The sequence below is a fragment of the Mus caroli genome, unplaced genomic scaffold, assembly GCF_978045245.1.
Source record: "Mus caroli unplaced genomic scaffold, Mus_caroli_1 scaffold_5, whole genome shotgun sequence".
NCBI lineage: Eukaryota > Metazoa > Chordata > Mammalia > Rodentia > Muridae > Mus > Mus caroli.
Genome location: NW_028227260.1, coordinates 128,261,825 through 128,280,683, shown reverse-complemented (window position 1 = coordinate 128,280,683; position 18,859 = coordinate 128,261,825). Strand labels below are relative to the sequence as shown.

Below are 18,859 nucleotides of genomic sequence, written 5' to 3'. Positions count from 1 at the left end.
AGATATTGTAGATTGTAATTATAGCCAGCTATAGCTCACAGTTCTTTATAAAGCTTATAATTTTAAAGTCTATATTCCCAGTACTCAGATAGTGCAAGTAGGAAGATCAGAATTTCAAGACAGACCTCAGCTATGAAATGAGTTCAAGGCCAGCTTGGGTTATGTGAGACTGTCTCAACAGAAATAAGATGTTCTTTGGTGGTGGTGTGAAAAGGGATGACGATCAAACCCTTCGCCTTTGCTTCTCTACACTGATAATTTATTGTAGGATGGTTTTCTATAGAGACTTGTAGAGAATTATTGTAAATAGCCAAGCTAATATTACAAATGCTTTTTGTTACTGTTGTTTCTCTTAGCCTCCCTAGTTCTAATATTGCAGGTGTGAGCCATCACACCGAAAAAGCAGTTCGATTGATTGGCTTGTTTTACTTTGAAATTCAGTCTAGTAAAGACTTCAAAGCATGTGTGCCCATTTATATCATAAGCTCTCCCATGAAACCTCAGGATGCCCTCTTATCTGCAGCCCTTTTTAGAGAACCTGAGATAACAGAATATAAAACTGATCAAATGAATGGTGTTGTAGAGGTTAACATTGCAAGGAAAGTATTTTCTGTATTTCAGTTGACATTGTGACAAGTAATCTAAGAGAAACAATTTAAGGAAGAAAGAGTTGATTTTGGCTCTTGGCTTGAGAGATTTCAATCATTATTAGCTGATGCTTCTACCAAGGCAGAAACATCCTGGACGAAGGGCATAGAGAAGAAAAATGTTTCACCTTCTGGTAGCCAAGAAGCAAAGCCACGCCTAATCTGATCCTTCCAGATGGGCATGCTAATATATAAGCCTATGGGGGTGAATCTCATTCCAGTCACACCACAAGTATATACTTTTCTAGATCACATTAAAGTCTTAGAGGTAATATTTTAAATATCAGTCATGCAACTACATTAAAAATTTTTAGGATCCAATAATTATTTGTGAATGTCTTGTTATAAACGTGCACCTTTTTGCACCTGTCTTACTATCATTATAGGTTCATGAACCACATGAAACACCACTTGGAACTTGAGAAGCAGAACAACGAGACCTGGGAAAGCCATACTACGTGCCAGCACTGCTACCGGCAGTATCCCAACCCCTTCCAGCTCCAGTGCCACATTGAGAGCACACATACTCCTCATGATTTTTCTAGTAAGTGACAGTTTTACATACTTTGATTTATCTGATTGTGAGGGAATGCTAAGGATTCTGTTGGAAAGTTTATAGAGGATTTTTAAATTTTAAAACCAGTGCCCTTGGGGCTGGCAAGATGGCTCAGTGGGTAAGAGCACTCACTGCTCTATCGAAGGTCCTGAGTTCAAATACCAGCAACCACACGGTGGCTCACAACCACCCGTAGTGAGATCTGACGCCCTCTTCCAGTGTGTCTGAAAACAGCTACAATGTACTTAATTATAATAATAAATAAATCTTTAAGAAAAAAAACAATGCCCTTAATTTATACTTAATACAAAAACTGTGGTTGTAGTTAGCACAGGCTAGGAACTGTGTAGCTCTATAACCAAACTACATCAATAGTGTTAGATAGTTAGAGTCAATAGTGATAAGGCTCTAGTCGCATTACTGTATTATTTAATGCTATGATTATGCAAAATGAATCCTGTGTTCATAAACGTGAAAAATGCTGTAATGTATTTTTCCCTTTTAGCTATTTGCAAGATCTGTGAATTGTCATTTGAAACAGAGCATATGCTTTTACAACACATGAAGGATACTCACAAACCTGGTGAAATGCCATATATTTGCCAGGTATACACATGTTTATTATATACTTCGCTGTCTGATCAATGTCTGTATTCCATGAAATGGTATTGTTTCTTTTGATTTCTGAAGCATTTAAACAAAATGGGTTAGTATACTAAAACGGAAAAGCCCTTGTGTTCTGTGACTTCCACCTGGTCAAACTCATGCATTGTGTGTTGGTGTGGTAAGCTGAATTTGGCCTTCCTGGCCAGAGTTTTCTGAGTTTTGTAGTAGACACTTGTCCTACTAGAGAAAGACAAACATAGGCTTATATAGCGAAGATTATACACATATCAGGGAAATAGGAAATACTAGAGAACCTAAGTATATTTTGACAAGTGTTTTTCCAGAGTTTGAAAGCAACCTAAAGATAAACTGTCTCTGACTTAGTCTTTTAAATATGAATAAGAAAATGATCTTTTGTATAGCAGAAAAAAGCATAAATAAGTGCTTGAATATATAAGTCAACATGAGAGATGGTAGATCTGAAAAGAGGGATAAAGTCTGGCTATGGTTTGAAATGTCTCTAGTGCAGGATGTTTTTCTAAACCAATGATATAGCACTACTAACTTGATGTAAATTGTATGCAGGTCATTAAATTTTGTGTTGAACTTAACCTTATTTGTATTTCTAGGTTTGCCAGTTTAGATCATCAATATTTTCTGATGTAGAAACTCACTTCAGATCATCTCATGAAAACACGAAGAACTTGCTATGTCCATTTTGCCTCAAAGTTAGTAGAATGGCAACCCCTTATATGAATCACTACATGAGACATCAGGTGAGGTCTCCTTTATTTCTTCGCATGGTCTTATTGAAAAGACATAAGTGTTTAAAACAGTAATTAAATTTATTCCAGACAGAAAGCAAACTTGTTCAAAAATGTCACATTTAATTTGCAATTTATGCTGACTTATGAAACAGCTACTACTTTTTCCCCTGCTTTCAGGTAATACTGAGGTCTATAACCAGTGAACTTTCTGAAAGATATCACTAGAAATAGAAACCACACAATAGAGGGAAAGGGGGTAAACGAGTGGGGTGTATAAGCTGCATATTTTGGCATCCTAGACTGGTAGGAACTGCTATCTTGTAGGTAATTTGGAAGAGCAGAGGAAACATTTTAAGTGAGGAAGTGAAGAATCAAAGACATTTTGCTTTAGCTTTTCTTTCTCTTCAAATATCCTTTCCACTTCCTAATCTGTTGTTGTTGTTGTTGTGAGACTACAAGTATTTGTGATCACATATCCAGGATGGTTTCTAGTAGTAGCTGCTAAGAGGAAACAGCTGTGACTCTTACTACCAGATTTGTAAATTGTATTTGACAGTTCTACTATACAGTTTCTAAGATAGCAGTATCAGTGCTTATACCTTTTTCTTGAGTTCTGATTTTGAGTTCCCCTAGTCTTTTTCTAAGAACCGTTAGCTTGGCTTTTGGCTGAAAACTTTGGTGAAACTGTGATCCTCTTATTTATTTACTTAAAAGAGCATTGAACACGATTTACTGGACATGTGATTTTAAGGCACTCACTGTCCACTTGTTGGTTTTTTTGTCTTGTTTGTTTGTTTGTTTGTTTGTTGGCTTTTTCGAGACAGGGTTTCTCTGCATAGTTCTGGCTGTCCTAGAACTCACTCTGTAGACCAGGCTTTTGTTGTTGTTGTTGTTGTTGTTGTTTTTCACTGTCCACTTGTAAGTGGTAGGATTCACAATGGATAATGCAACTATAGAAAGTTCTGTTGGGCAGAATTGCCATTTAAATCTAGTTCTATTATATAACTTTCTTAAGAGTTTCTCGTTAGATATTTTTGTTTTTGTGGTTTTGGTAAGTTGGTTAGTTGGTTGTTTTGGTTTGTTTGTTTGTTTGTTTTTGTAATTGTCTGTTGGGGTTTGTTTATTTGAGATAGGATCCTATCATGTAGCTCTGGTTGGCCTGGAACTTGTTATGTAGACCAGGCTGGCTCAAACTGAGAGATCTACCTGCCTCTGACATCTAAGGCTAGGGTTAAAGGCATGTGCAATCACACCCACCTAGATTTTTTTTTGTTTTTTTTGTTTGTTTGTTTGTTTGTTTTTTTGGTTTTAAAAGTTAAATTTGCTTTACCAACTTGTTAAACAAGTGAAGATATAAATAAAAAGTAAAACATTTTGATGGGTGTAAGATAGACCCTCAAAGTTGTTTTCATTTGCATTTCCCTGATGACTAAGGAATTTGAACGTTTCTTGAAGTGCTTCTAGGCCATTTGAGATTCCTCTGTTGAGAATTCTCTGTTTAGTTATGTATCCCATTTTTTAATTGGGTTATTTGGGTTGTTGGTGTCTAACTTCTTGAGTTCTTTGTAAATTTTGGATATTAGCCCTCTGTCAGATCTAGAGTTGGTGAAGATCCTTTCCCAATATGTAGGTTGCTGTTTTGTCCTATTGACAGTGTTGTTCGCCTTAAAGAAGCTTTTCAGTTTCATGAGATCCCATTTATCATTTGTTGATCTTAGGCCCTGAGCCTTTGGTATTCTGTTCAGGAAGTTGTCTACCTTACCAATGAATTCAAGCCGCTTCCCCACTGGGGATGTATAGTGAGACTCTTTCTCAGAAAAGAAAATATATTTTAATATTATTTCTAATTTTTTTATAAACAGAAAAAAGGAATTTATCGTTGCCCGAAATGCAGACTACAATTTTTGACCTCCAAGGAGAAAGCAGAACATAAGTTAGAACATCGCACATTTATAAAGCCTAAAGAACTAGAGGGATTGCCTCCTGGAACAAAAGTGAGTATTAAATATGTTGTATTTTAGCATTTTGTCTAATGAGCTCCTGGGCTAGGTAAGGTGGTGCTTTCGATCCTAGTGCACAATAGGCAGAGGCAGGAGGATCTTAGAGTTTGAAGAGAGCCTGATGTGCACAGTTCCAGAACAGTCACTCCATGGCTTTGTCTCAAAGAAAAAGAGGAGGGAGGAGAAACTCCTATCTGGTCTGAAAATCTATTGAATACCATATAATTTTAAGATTTTATTATTCTTTTTAATTTGTGTATGTATATGTGTTAAGTTAAGGTTTTATTACGTGTGTGTGTGTGTGTGTGTGTAGAACTAAAGTTAAGGTTTTATTACTTTTTTACAGTGTCTGTGTGTGTGTTACAAACTAAAGTTAATGTTATACTACTATTTTAACCCACGAGTATATGTGTGTGCGTGTCTGAACATGTTCACATGTTCTATGTGCTATATCACTACCTGTATATGCCAAACAAAGGCGTCAGGTACTCTGAGGTTACAGAGCTGCCCTACATGGATTCTGGGAACTAAACCCTGATCCTTTGCAAGAGCATCAGATGTTCTTAACTGCTGAGCCATCTGTGTTTTCAACCAGGTTTTATTATTCTTTTTTTTTTTTTTTCTAACACAGGGCTTCTCTGTATAGCCCTGGCTGTCCTGGAACTCACTCTATAGTCCAGGCTGGCCTTGAACTCAGAAAATCGCCTGCCTCTGCCTCCCAAGTGCTGGGATTAAAGGTGTGTGCCACCACCACCCAGCGGTTTTATTATTCTTATACTTCAAAAGTAAAAACTTTAGACTATTGTTTGAGTTGATTGACATGTGCCTTGAGACATTCCTTTGTAAACTCATTGTAAGCTGAGTCACTAAGTTGATTTTGAATTCTGTAAGCTATTTCTTTTTAAATATATTACGCGCTAGGCACTTGGGACTACAAGTCACGCTTAATTTATTGTGTTCCAAGCATCTGTCGTAGTACTTTGAATCTCATAACTATGCTATAGTTCCTGAATCTTCTTACAGTGAATCAGATTCCTTTCCTGGATAACATTATACTGTTTTCCATGTTTGCCATCTTTTTCCTCTGGCTGCTTTATATAAAGCTTGCTCTTGAATATTTGGTCCAGCAGATGGATGGATGGATAATCCAAAATAAAATTATTCCTAACCTTTCGAATTTGGCTTTTAGTACACACATTTTTTGTGTGTATCTGCTACTAGAATGACCTAAAGTCATATAGAACAATGCTGTGAACATCTAGAGCAAGCAATGTATTCCAATGTAACTTCTTGCAATCTATTTATCCCATGTTGAGACTAGACATATGGAATACTAATATGTAAACCTCCCAAATTTTCATATTGTAATATAATGACATTGATAATTTTTGTTTTTATACTTTTTAATTTATCCAATCAGCGAGCAAACAAGACAGACAAGTGTGCTAGTATTATCTATGCATTCTAGAGAAAGAGACTCAGATGGAATAAATTCTCAACAGGGAGGGGGCTGGAAAAAATACATTGTTTAGATAATTTGCACCAACTTCTAAATTATCCATTAAAGTCCATGTTAACATGTTACCAATATGAAATTATTTCAACAGCAAATAAATAACTAAGTAAATTTCATTTAACTGGGAAGACCATTTAAAACAAGTGGAAATTGGGCCAGTGGGTAAAGGTACCCGCCACCCAACAATGCAAGTCTGATTACCTGAAATCCACTGATTTCTGGAATCCATATAAAGATAAAAAGAAAGATTCAAATTCCAGAGTTATTCTTTGAGGTTTACATGTCCACCATAGTATGCAAACACACCTAACACAAAACCCTACAAAAGGTAGACTAGATCGAAAATGGATCTGATTGCCCTTCATGTTTACCAGTTTAAATAAGGATATTAGACTTTTTGAACTATACTGATTTTTTTTTTGTAACAGCTTATTTAGAATACAATTCATGTTCCAAAGAATTTTTCCATTTAAAGTGCTTGGTTAAGTGGTTTTATTAACATTTACACAGAGTTGTGAAAACATCATCTTATGCAATATTAGACCATTTGCATTACCAGTAAAAGGAACTTTACATCCATGAACAGTGACTGTATTCCAGCAGCACTTGATGCAAGCTTTAATCTCTTCCTTAGGAATTTTCCCATTTTTAAAATGTAATATGAATGAAATCATAGGACACACAGTCTTTGAGGATTTCTTTTATTTGGCATGTTTCCTAGGTTCATCTATCTTGGAGCATGTTTCAGTGCTTCGTTCCTTCCGTGGCTGAGCACTGTTCCACTGCATAGATAGTTTCATTCATCTGTTGGTAGAATGTCATTTCTCTTGACTGTTGTACTGATGCTATGGATATTTTTTGTACAAGTTTTTTGTGCAAGCATATGTTTTCATTTTTCTTGGAACGTACCTGGGAGTAGAATTGTGGGCTCCTTTGCTGACACTTGTATTTAGTGTTTATATCCCCTTTAAAGAGATGCCTCCTTGTCCATTTTGTTGTTTGCTTATGCTTTGGATGGCATATTTAAGGAGTCACTGCCTGCAGGCATGGTGGTGCCTTTAATCCCAACACACAGGGGAAGCAAGGCCAGGTGGATCTCTGTGAGTTTGAGGTCAGCCTGGCCTATATAATGAGTTCCAAAATCGCCAAGGCTATATACAGAGTGTCTCCCCCCACCTGTCAAAAAAAAAGTAGAAGTCATTGCCTAACTCCCATGGAATGCGAATTTATTTTTTTTAACTTCTGAGTTTTATAATTTTAATGCTTACAATTTAGTCCTTGATGTATGTTGAATTAATTGTTTATGTTAATATAAAGTGAGGTTTCAAATTCACCCTTCTATTTAAATATTGATAGAACTGTTGTTCCTGCCTTGAATTGTTTTGGCACTCTTGTAAAATAAAGCATTTGATCATAAATGTAAGGGTTTGGGCTAGAGAGATGGCTCAGTGGATAAAATACTCATACAAATGGGAAGGCTGAAGTTTTGGATACCTGGCATCCGCATACAAAAAGATCTGGGTGAGCGTGATGGTCCACCTGTAGTCCCAGAAGGTGGGAGGCAGAGACGGGATATTTCTGGTGCAAGCTAGCTAGCTAGGCTGGCCAAATCAGCAAGCTCTGTGTTCCTGAGAGCCTGCTTCAGTATATATACACATGTAAACACACTTACACATATTAGATAACTGAATGTAAGGCCTTACATGCGGTGTTTTAATACCATTTTCGTAATCTTCTGAGCCTATATCCTGATTTGTTTTCACAGGTTATTATTCGAGCTTCATTAGGATCTAGTCAGTCAAGATCCTCAAGCCCACCTTCTAGTACCATCCCAAGCACTTCTCTTCAGCTCTCAGTTCCAAAGTCTAAAAGTACAAGTACTAAGAATAACTCAAAAGTATCTGCAAATAAAGCTACCACCACTAACCCTCAAACAATTGCGACCACGACTGGTAAGCCCAGTGCAAATAAGCCAGGTACAGGGACAACTAAATCCAAAGCCAAGCCCTCCTACAAGCAAAAGAGACAACGCACCCGGAAAAACAAATTCAGCATAGATTTGAAGAACTTAAGGTAACATCTTTATTCATTATATGTGATGCTAATGTAATCTCAAAAGTTAAATGCTTATTGCCGTGTCAAAGAACCTTCTTACACATGACAATCATTTTTCTATTTTGAAGACTTAGCAGATAATAAAATGGTACTTTTTACAACTGCTGAGCAGAATTAGAACTGCTGGGTTTATTCTGTGATTTTAATCTTTTGCACTAAACTTAAACATTGTATTTTTGCCTTATGACATTAAGTTGATTCTTTTTTTCTCCTAGGGAACTATTTACATGTGTTAGACTTTTTGCACTTGTTTTAGCTTATTACTTCAAAGCAAATTTTCAAAATTGAAATACTATTTGATAATCTTTTTTATTCTCTCATACAGCCTCGCAGTTCCCTCCCTCAACTTTCCCTCTCCCTCAGATCCACTGCTCCTCCATTTCCCTTCAGAAAAGAGGAGGCCTGGCCTCCCAGGGATATCAACCGAACACGACATAATAAGAGAGCAATAAGACTAGGAGCCAAGCAGCCGGGCGTGGTGGCGCACGCCTTTAATCCCAGCACTTGGGAGGCAGAGGCAGGTGGATTTCCGAGTTCGAGGCCAGCCTGGTCTACAAAGTGAGTGCCAGGACAGCCAGGGCTACACAGAGAAACCCTGTCTCGAAAAACCAAAAAAAAAAAAAAAAAAAAAAAAAAAAAAGACTAGGAGCCAACCCTCCTATCATGGCTGAATGAGGCAACCCAGTAGGAGGAAAGGGGTCTCAAATACAGGCAAAAGAATCCAAGATGGCCTCTGTCATACTGTTAGGAGGCCCACAAATACCCCCAAGTAAAACAACCACAGCATGTATGCAGAGGACCTAGAGCAGGCCCATGCAGGCTCTGGTGATTGCCTTTTCAGTTAGTTGTGAGTCTCTATGAGCCCTGCTTCGTTGATTCTGGGGTCCGTGTTCTCCTAATGTCCCCAACCCTTCTGACTCCTGCTGTCCTTCCTCCCCCTCTTCCAAAGGGTTTCTGGAGCTCTGCCTAATGTTTAGATCTGAGTTTCTGGATCTGCTCCCATCAGGTAGCAGAGGAAGCCTCTGCTGACAACTGGGCTAGGCCCCTATCTATGAGTGCAGCAGAACGTTCTTAGGAGTCATTGACTGTTTTGTTACTTTGGTCAGTCAAGTTTAGTTCTGCTTTAGATCTCTGGCCACCCAAGCAAGGGTGGGGTGGGCATGGGCTTCCTCTCATGGCTTGGGACATTGGTTGGCCACTCTCGAAATATTTACATGTGTTAAACTTTTACTTGCTTCAAAGTAAATTTTCAAAATTTAAATATCTAATAATTTTAAAGATCTGTATCAATTAAGTGTTAATAAGGGTTTCCTTAACCTTGTAATACATCCTTTCAATTTCTTTTTTTTTTTTTTTTTTTTGGTTTTTTGAGACAGGGTTTCTCTGTATAGCCCTGGCTGTCCTGGAACTCACTGTGTAGACCAGGCTGGCCTCGAACTCAGAAATCCGCCTGCCTCTGCCTCCCAAGTGCTGGGATTAAAGGCGTGCACCACCACACCCAGCTCCTTTCAATTTCTTAATGTCAAAATTGCTTTAGTTTTCTATTATGAATACAAATTACTGATAACTAATAAAAACAATTTATTTTTAAAAATAAGTGTTTTCTTATTATTTTTATTATATTACATATTTTTATTATTTTTATTATATAACATTTTTGTTATTTTTTCTGTCTCTATAAGGTGTCATCAGGGAAGTCACACGTGTATTGAGTGCCATTCCAAAATAAAAGATTTTTCAAGCCACTTTTCTACACATATAAATTGTGATTTTTGCAAGTATACCACTAACTGTAACAAAGCCTTTACAAATCATATGAGGTAAGTTGAACATGCCAGTCAAAGTTAACTTTCTGGTCTGTGGGTGTAGCTTCCTGGTTCGCCATTGCCTAACATATATAAAGTTCTATGTTCAATCCTGAGCACAAAAAAAAAAAATGCCATTCAGATTTAATGGCTTGTTATGCCTATAATTCTAGCACTTGGGAGTAAGAGGCAGAAAGATCAAGAATTCAAGCTTATCTCCAGCTGTATATTAATTTTAAAGCTAGACTGGGCTTCATGAGACCCTGTATCAAAAATTACTACTCTTTGAGGAGTTTGTTTGATTGTTTGTTTTAAAGGCACAGTTGTCATATTACAATCAAGCGTGTCTCATCATGGAAGTAGGAATGTCGAAATAGCGAATGTCTAGAATGTTGCTTGTATATCTTCAAATGTAATAATTTATAAAACTAATGGGACAGAAATTTTTTAAAAAACAGTTAAATTAATAAAATTAGAGTGGCTTCATTAGGTAAATCCATGTTTAAAAACTTAACTTATTTTTATTTTATGTGTATTAAGGTGTTCCCTGCTTATGTGTACTTATGCACTGAGTTGGTGTAGTGCTCATTGATACCAGAAGAGAGTGTCAGATTTTCTAGGACTGGGGTTACAGATTGTGAGCTACCATGTGGGTGCTAGGAAGTGAAGCTAAGTCTTCTAAAAAAAGCAACAAGTGCTATTAGTTGCTGAGCCATCTCTAATCCCCAGGCTCCAGGCTTTTTAACGATGCTAAAGAACATTCCTCCTCTTAAGCCATAGCCACCCATCCTTGCCCTCATTCAATGGCAAAAACAGACAACTCCATTTGTACTCAAATGTGTGCTCAGTCACTAAAAACAGTAATATTATCTGAGAAAAGACTCTGTTTCTCAGCAGCTCCAGGTTCAGGGGATCTGATGTTCTTTTCTGGCAGAATTATTTCCCAAGCATCTTCCCTAATGCCATTACATTGATTGAGGTGACAGAGAGGTTACAATCACAACATATTAATGGATGGGTACTTGCTCTGGCCGTACCAGTGATCAATATAATCTCATTATTATGTGAATGTCATTAACTTCTGTTCAAAAGTAAGAAAATACGCATAGACTTGAAAACATGCTCAAAGTTAATATGACTTATTAGATCATAAAAGTAATAAAAAAAATCTTGTTTGTCTTTAATCTCTCAGCTCTCACAATGACCACCCAAGTAAGCAGCTTTGTATTTTTAAGAAGCAGTCACGAGCTCGCAGGTAATTAATTGATTTTTATCTGTTCTTTGTATTAAAAAGTTGTAATTATACTATTTAACCAGGTGTTGGTATACCTAATTTAAAATCTAAATGATTGTCACTGAACGTGATAGTTATTTTTGTTGCTATATTCTTAGAATGAAGGAAGGGATAGTCTATCACATGACTAACCTGTTTCAGTGGTGCCAGATATTGAGTTGAAACTTCCATGTATTTACATTGTAAAATGAAAAAGATTCTTTTTAGCAATATTTGATTGGGAGTAATTTTATTAAAATTCTGTAGTACTATAAATACAAATTTATAAATCTCAGCTTTATTCTTACTGTAATGTACTTTACTTTATTATGTGTGTCTTGCCTATGTAGATAGATATCTGTACACCACATGCATGCATGGTGCCCATGGAAGCCAGAAGAGGGCATTCGGTTGCCCTGAAATGGAAGTTACCGACAGTTGTGAGCCAACAATCATCTGGGTTCTGGGAATCAAACTTGGATGCTATGGAAGGGCAACTAGTGCTCTTAACAGAGCAATCTCTTCAACCTCTCACTTTTGCTCTTTATGGGGAAAAAAAGTGTACAGATCACAGTGATGAAGACGACCTGGTACCAACTTTCAAGAAGGTAGAATTTAAGCTGGTAAGGTGATGCATAACTCTAGTCCTAGCATTTGAGAGGCAGCGGCAAGTGTAGCTCTGGGAATTCAAGGCCAGGCCAGCCTGGTCTACAGAGTGAGTTCCAGGACAGCCAGGGTTACATAGTGAGCCCCAGTCTCAAAAAAAAAAAAATACAATTTATTAGGAGGATATAAAAAAGTGAACATAAATAAATACAATAATAGGAAATTGATCATAGATGCAGTGAGAGTTACTTATTTCAGAGGGGATAGAGGCTTCTACTTAAAAGATGCATGAAGTTTGGGTGTGGTGCCTCATACCTTTAATCCCAGCACTTGGGAGGCAGAGGCAGGTGGATCTCTGTGCGTTGGAGGCCAGCCTGTTCTACAGAGAGAGTTCCAGGACAGCCAGGACTATACAGAGAAACCCTGTCTTGAAAAATGAAAAAGAAAAAAAGATACATATCTAGAGAGAGATGCATGAAGAAAAAAGCGTGGATTGGAATATGGGGAAATAATTTTGAGTTTAGATACAGACTTTTTAAATCCAAAAACAAGTTCTAAAGAATAAGAATTAATTTTACTTTGAAAGACATTGAGAAAAATCACAGATACTTTGGGTGAATCAAGGGTTTGGTAGGAAGATGAATGTGGAGGAGTATACATAGTGAGTTGTAACTTCGTAAACCACAGAGTCGTTAAGGTGGTTATTTACTAATGAATTGGGCTAAGACTAGAGAGATGGTGAAGTGCTTAAGAGCACATGTTGCTCTCGCAGAGGCTCCAGGTTCAGTGCCCAGCACGTATACAATGTGGCTTGTCAGATTCAGAAGTCGATGTTCCAACTTCCATGGGCATGAAACATGCATGTGTTACACATACATACATGTAGGCCAAGCACTCATACACAGGAAATAAAATAATAAAGATCAGAGAGGCTGGAGAGATGGCTTAGCAGTTAAGAGCACTGTCTGCTCTTCCAGAGGACCTGGGTTCAATTCCCACCACCCACATGGCAGCTCACACTTGTTTGTAACTCCTGATCAACACCCTCACACAGATCTGTTTGCAGGCAAAACAACAATAAAGATAAAATAAAAATAAATTAATGAACTCATGGAGACTAAATCACCAACCAAAGAGCAGGCAGAGTCTGGACCGCAGCCCCCTACACATTTGTAGCAGATGTGCTGCTGGTCTTCATGTGAGTCCCCTAGTAATTGGAACAGAGGCTGACTCTGACTCTGTTCCCTGCCTTTGGTTTCATTTCCCCTAGCTGGGCTGCCTTATCCGGCCTCAGTGCCAGAGGGCTGCGATCAGGATGTAAAGTGAATGAATGAATGAATGAATGAATGAGTAAGTGAGTGAATAAATGGAAAGCCTGAAAACTAAATTAATTAAATATTTTTAAAAAGAAGCTCATTTGTTAAAATGAAATAAAAAATCTTACAACAAAGCTTATGTGATATTTTTAAAATGGGCTCTGGAATCAAAGGGCTACATTTCAAACATGGGACTGGCCTTCGATAAGTTACTAAAAGAAAAGTGGTCTTGAGAATGCCTGTCTTTTAAGAGTCATTTAGGTCATTTGTTTAGAGGAGATAGCCCCAGCTTAATACAGTGTAAATGATATTTTAAATTATTAAATATTTAAAATATCTGAAATGTTTTTATTTAAACCTTTGTAGCAAGGAAGTGTCATCATAAGAGAAATCAGGAATGAAGGGTGGTATGGGAAAGAAAACATGATTTTGTTTGTTCAAGAACACTTTCTTATGTGTATAGCACCTAGGCTTAAATATAAAACAGGATGGTAAGAGCAGAGCTAGAGATGAAAAGAATCAGCATAAGGTAAACTACTAGGTTTTAGCCTTAGAAAAATGTAAGGTTTGATAAGATGAAGCTGGGTTTGGTGGCTCACACCTATAATTCCAGCACTGGGGAAAGGAGACAGGTGCATCCTGAGTTCAAGGCCCCACAGGGCTAATAGTGAGACCCTGTCTCAAAGCAAACAAAACCCACATAAAATATCAGGTATGTATATGCTTTGTTAACAAACTAATAATTATATTAAATTACTAAATTTACAGTCTTCCTATCTCTTCTAACTTTATTCTGACTTAAATACACTAGATTATATGCTTCATAAACTGAACCTGTTTTGTTTGCTGTTGTGTCCAAAATACCTAGTAATTTGGTGTATAGAGAACATCCTAGTGCTTATTACTCAAAAGAGATTTTGAAATTTTTTTCAGACCTCTATATTTCTTTTTACTGTTTTTGTTGGATTTTTGTTAATTTTTTTTAATTATCTATTTATCTAATGTATATGAGTACACTGTAGCTGTCTTCAGACACACTAGAAGAAGGCATCAGATGGTTGTGAGCCACCATGCGGTTGCTGGGAATTGAACTCAGGTCCTCTGGTAGAGCAGTCAGTGCTCTTAACCGCTGAGCCATCTCTCCAGCTCCAAATGCTATCTTCTGCTTGGCAGAGAAAGCAAGGCATGGAATCACTGTGACTACAAGTTGCTAGCTGAGCCAAGACTCCTGGGTCTCTGGATGTGAATATTTTAGCAACAGATTGAGAGCATACAATTTATAGGGCACTAAAAGATAGCATAACTTAGCAATGGCTAGGCTATTTTCGTGAGCATCCTTTTTTTTCCAGGCACATGCAAGGTAAATACTGCCTACAACCCCAACCCTAATATGTTTGAGAAACATATTAGATAGACCATATTTACAACAAAATTGGGAAATAACAGTGATAGCACATAAAATAAAAACCAGGAGTTATTACACAGAACAATTACTGAATTTATGCATGGATTTCCACATATGATCCTCTGTCTTATTAGTCTTCTCTTTTCATAGGGGCATCACTCTAGTGTGCCTTAAATGTGACTTCCTAGCCGATACTTCTGGCTTAGACCGTATGGCTAAACACTTAAATCAACGTAAAACTCATACTTGCCAAGTTGTAATAGAGAATGGTATGTACATGTGTCTGTTCCTTTGAATTTATGATCTATGGGCCAGTAGTTTTTCTCTATCACAGTGTGAGCTCTTGAAAATTAAATTGATACTCAGTCTTCATGTATTACATTTGTAAACATAAAGCCTTCTCTGATTTCAGTTACCGAAAGAACCGTAACTGCTGAATCCACTTCTGAGTAAGTCTCATTTTCATTCAGCACAATTTGATAGATTTTAGCACTGTTGCAATTTTTTAAATTTTTAATATTTTTATTACATATTTTCCTCAATTACATTTCCAATGTTATCCCAAAAGTCCCCCATAGCGCCCCCCACTTCCCTACCCACCCATTCCCATTCTTTTGGCCCTGGCATTCCCCTATATTGGGGCATATAAAGTTTGCAAGTCCAATGGGCCTCTCTTTCCATTGATGGCCGACTAGACCATCTTTCGATACATATGCAGCAATTTTTAAAATGGATCACCAATAGCAATGAAGAATACTAAAGTGTTTCTGTTTTTTGTTTTAAAGTGGCTTGTTCAAATAGATTCCTGCTCTATGAAGCTTGTGCAACCTGGTGCAAGACAAGGTGGAATTTCCTAAGTTCAAAGATCTGCAGTGTTTTTCATGAAGGCAGTTCAAATTCACAACACTAGCTCGCATTCTCCAGCTCTTTGCAGCTTTCAGATGGCGGGAGAGCCTTATTCCATCTTCTCTCTGTGTCAGGTTAACATGTGTTAGCATGTGCTTTGATTCTCCAGTTGGCGCTGGAGGAGGCACCTTAGTTGCTGTAGTCTAGTCTTGCTTTGCTTCAGATAATTTGTATTTTTCTTTGTTGTACTTGCCTTCTGAATATTATGTGTCAAATGGTATAGCTGCTGTTTTGTCTGTTTTGCCTGCTTCTTAATTTCTTATCAGTCTTGGTGGTCGGATTGCTGTTTTTTTTTCCTTCATTCTTTGTATGTCATTGGTCTATTTGTCAGATGCAAAGGCAACACAAATATGTCAAAAAAAATGTCCAGTGTACTCCGGGACAGTGTCCCCATTCAATGAAGACAACTGATGACTAGTCTCTCTTTCCAAGGAATGTGATTTATTTCGCTGGGAGAGCTGCTTCAATGTGTGGCCTTAGGATTTTATCAGTTCTTAGGCTGAGTCCCTTCCTACCTGACTGGCCTTCTGTAAGGCTGATAGTGATCTGGCCACCGATGCCTGCAAGGTGCACCAAGTAGATTTGAGCACAACTTCCCTCATGAGGACTTTGGTTCTTAAGTGTAAGCTTATGTGTTTGTACTAATGATGAAAGCCCATCAAGCGAGTGAAGCTTACATTCATGTTTTTGGAAAAACAAACTTTGTGAAGTTATGGCTCCAAAGTAACAGTTATTTATGTTATCATTTAAAGTTTTAGCCAACATTCCACGAGTTCTCGACTTATTCTAGTGGTTAATAACTTTTGAAAATTTAAATTTTAATAGCTTAATTTTTGTCATTCCCCAAACTTATTATCTACATTTGTAATTTCTGCTTAATTCTTTTTTTGTGTGTTTGCTTAAAATGCCAAGAAATTTCTTTAAAACTCTCTACTTATTTCATACAGCTATCTACTGTTAGTTTTTCTTTTCTTTTTTGTTTTTGTTTTTGGTTTGTTTAATTTTTTTTGAGGCATGGTTTCTATTATATAGCCCTGGCTATCCTGATACTCACTATGTAGATCAGGCTGACCTTGGACTCATAGATTTCTGCCTGCCTCTTCTTCCCAAGTGCTAAATTTAAAGGCATGAGTGTTACCTGTTCAGTTCATTAGACATTAATATATGTTCTCTCTATCTTGGGACTATCATAACATCTTAGTGGTCAGGAAATGAAGACAAAGAACAAAAACTCCGCTTACAGATCTTAAAAGAAGTTTTAAGTTACATTGCTATTAACTTAGTAATTATCTCCTTAGCCATTAATGTAATTCCTTAGATAAATATAATATATTCAAAAATATTGGGACCAAAAATGCACTTGTTTCTTGCCCACATATATAGAGAGAGATGTATATTTTTTTATTTTCGTGTTTGTTTATTTTGGTTACATCGAATATAGATTTTGCTGAACAGTTTTGATGTTACTTATTTTTTTAATAAAATTTGTATTGTTAAACACTCTTGGGAATTATTTTATAATAAATAAATTGATATAAAAACCTACAGATTGCATCATCTAATACGAATTCTTTTCCTTCTCACATGGAAGACTGCCTGCTTTGTCTATTGACTGAAGTCTTTATCTATTGATTACATCTTGTTCTGCTTCTTTAAGCAAACTTAAAAGCTCACTATTTATACTTTACTAATGTGAACTATTTTACAAGCTAGCAAAAGATGGACTGAAGAGATGCTCAGCTGATAAGAACACTGGCTGCTCCTGCAGAAGATCCAGGTTCAATTACTAGCATCCCATAGTTGCCAGGGATTCTGATGTCCTATTCTGGTCTCTGTGTGCACTAAGCACACATGTGGTACACAGATGGACATGGTAGGTAAAACACCCGTACACATAAAACAAAAAAATTAAAAGGAAATTTGAAAACCCTAGAGTTTTCTATGTAGCCCTGGATGTCCTAGAACTTGCTGTGTAGACCAGGCTGGATTCAAAGTCACAGAGATCCACCTGCCTCAGCCTCCTGAGTGCTGAGTTTAAAGGCATGTGTCACCACAACTGGAATAAAAAAACACCTAGCAAAAGACCTGTTTTCTTAATTATGATGAAAGGAGGCAGAGTCTCAAGAGGCTTTTACCTGGTTAGTCGGCGTTTTATGCTGTTTTTACTTTCAATCAGATCTATATGACTGTACTTTGAAACATACTAAAAACCATTTAAAGTGGTCATTTGTTATGTAGTATATTCCTTGTAATCATAATCAAGGTTAATTTTCATACTGATACCTGCTATCAATAGTATTTCAGAAATCTTTGGGATTGGCTTGTTTTGAGGTAGTGGCTTTGGTGATACTCAAGGCTTTTATTTCTGTACCTAACTCAAGGATTTGTTTTGTCAGTTACCATTTTTCCACTCAATTTTAAAAACATTCTGTTTTTAACAGTATTAATAAAATCCCATTTTAAAAAAAAATTGCTCCAGCCCAAAGATTTATTTATTATTATACACTGTACACTGTAGCTGACTTCAGACACACCAGAAGAGGGAGTCAGATCTCATTACAGGTGGTTGTGAGCCATCATGTGGTTGCTGGGATTTGAACTCAGGACCTTCAGAAGAGCAATCAGTGCTCTTACCCGCTGAGCCATCTCGACAGTCTCCTGATTTTTAAGTGTTAAAACTTTTACCAAGAAATTACTTCTTTCTAACATAATTGAAAAATATGAATAAGTATATTCTTGATGTGGTGGTGTTTAAGTCAGGAATATAGTTTTCCGCTATTCCATGGGACCCTGTTTCTTCAAGTTCTGTGTCTTGTACTATCTTTTAATTATTCTTTACATTTCAGGCAATCAGTATAAGCTTGCTTATATGAGTTTTCCTTGACACTCTTCCGTTTTCTTTAGGCTAGTCTAAGTTTTTTTCAGTTCAATATAGCCATTGCATGAAGCTGCATTAGTGGCTTTTGTTCCTCAATTGAATAATAAGTACAACTGGTTTACTTTCAGTTCATTACCATTATTAGAAAAATAATCACTAAATGGGACACCTTTAGTCCCAGCACTCAGGAGGCAGGGGCAGACAGATCTCTGAGCTCAAGGCCAGCCTGGTATACAGAGCAAGTTCCAGGACAGTCAGGGCTACACAATGAAACCCTATCTTGAAAACCCAATAATAATAATTACTAAACAACAGAGACTTAGATTCTTGCCCCCCCCCATTTTGACAACACGTAGTTGAACCTCTTTGGTTTGTTCAGCAAACATTTATTGAGATCTTTCTGATTGCGACTAGTCTCAGTGTTTCAATTATTGAAATCACTACCCTTGAGAAATTTGTATTT

The 18,859-nt window shown here is 37.1% G+C and overlaps 1 protein-coding gene across 5 annotated transcripts in view; it reads left to right on the top strand.

Annotated features, from left to right (window-relative positions):
• Znf280c (zinc finger protein 280C) overlaps positions 1-17,063 on the top strand; it is a 49,078-nt gene extending 32,015 nt beyond the window's left edge. For 4 of the 5 annotated variants that reach the window (XM_029473464.2, XM_029473463.2, XM_085838194.1 and 1 more), the window contains 10 exons: positions 1,034-1,191; positions 1,709-1,809; positions 2,439-2,585; positions 4,439-4,570; positions 7,858-8,165; positions 9,890-10,027; positions 11,205-11,267; positions 14,763-14,881; positions 15,025-15,061; positions 15,398-17,063. In XM_029473464.2, the coding sequence (XP_029329324.1) occupies positions 1,034-1,191; positions 1,709-1,809; positions 2,439-2,585; positions 4,439-4,570; positions 7,858-8,165; positions 9,890-10,027; positions 11,205-11,267; positions 14,763-14,881; positions 15,025-15,061; positions 15,398-15,413 (1,219 nt within the window). In that variant the 3' untranslated portion in view covers positions 15,414-17,063. The remainder of the gene's footprint in view (positions 1-1,033; positions 1,192-1,708; positions 1,810-2,438; positions 2,586-4,438; positions 4,571-7,857; positions 8,166-9,889; positions 10,028-11,204; positions 11,268-14,762; positions 14,882-15,024; positions 15,062-15,397) is intronic. The other variant, XM_029473465.2, reaches the window with a different exon arrangement.
• Positions 17,064-18,859: the final 1,796 nt, after the last annotated feature.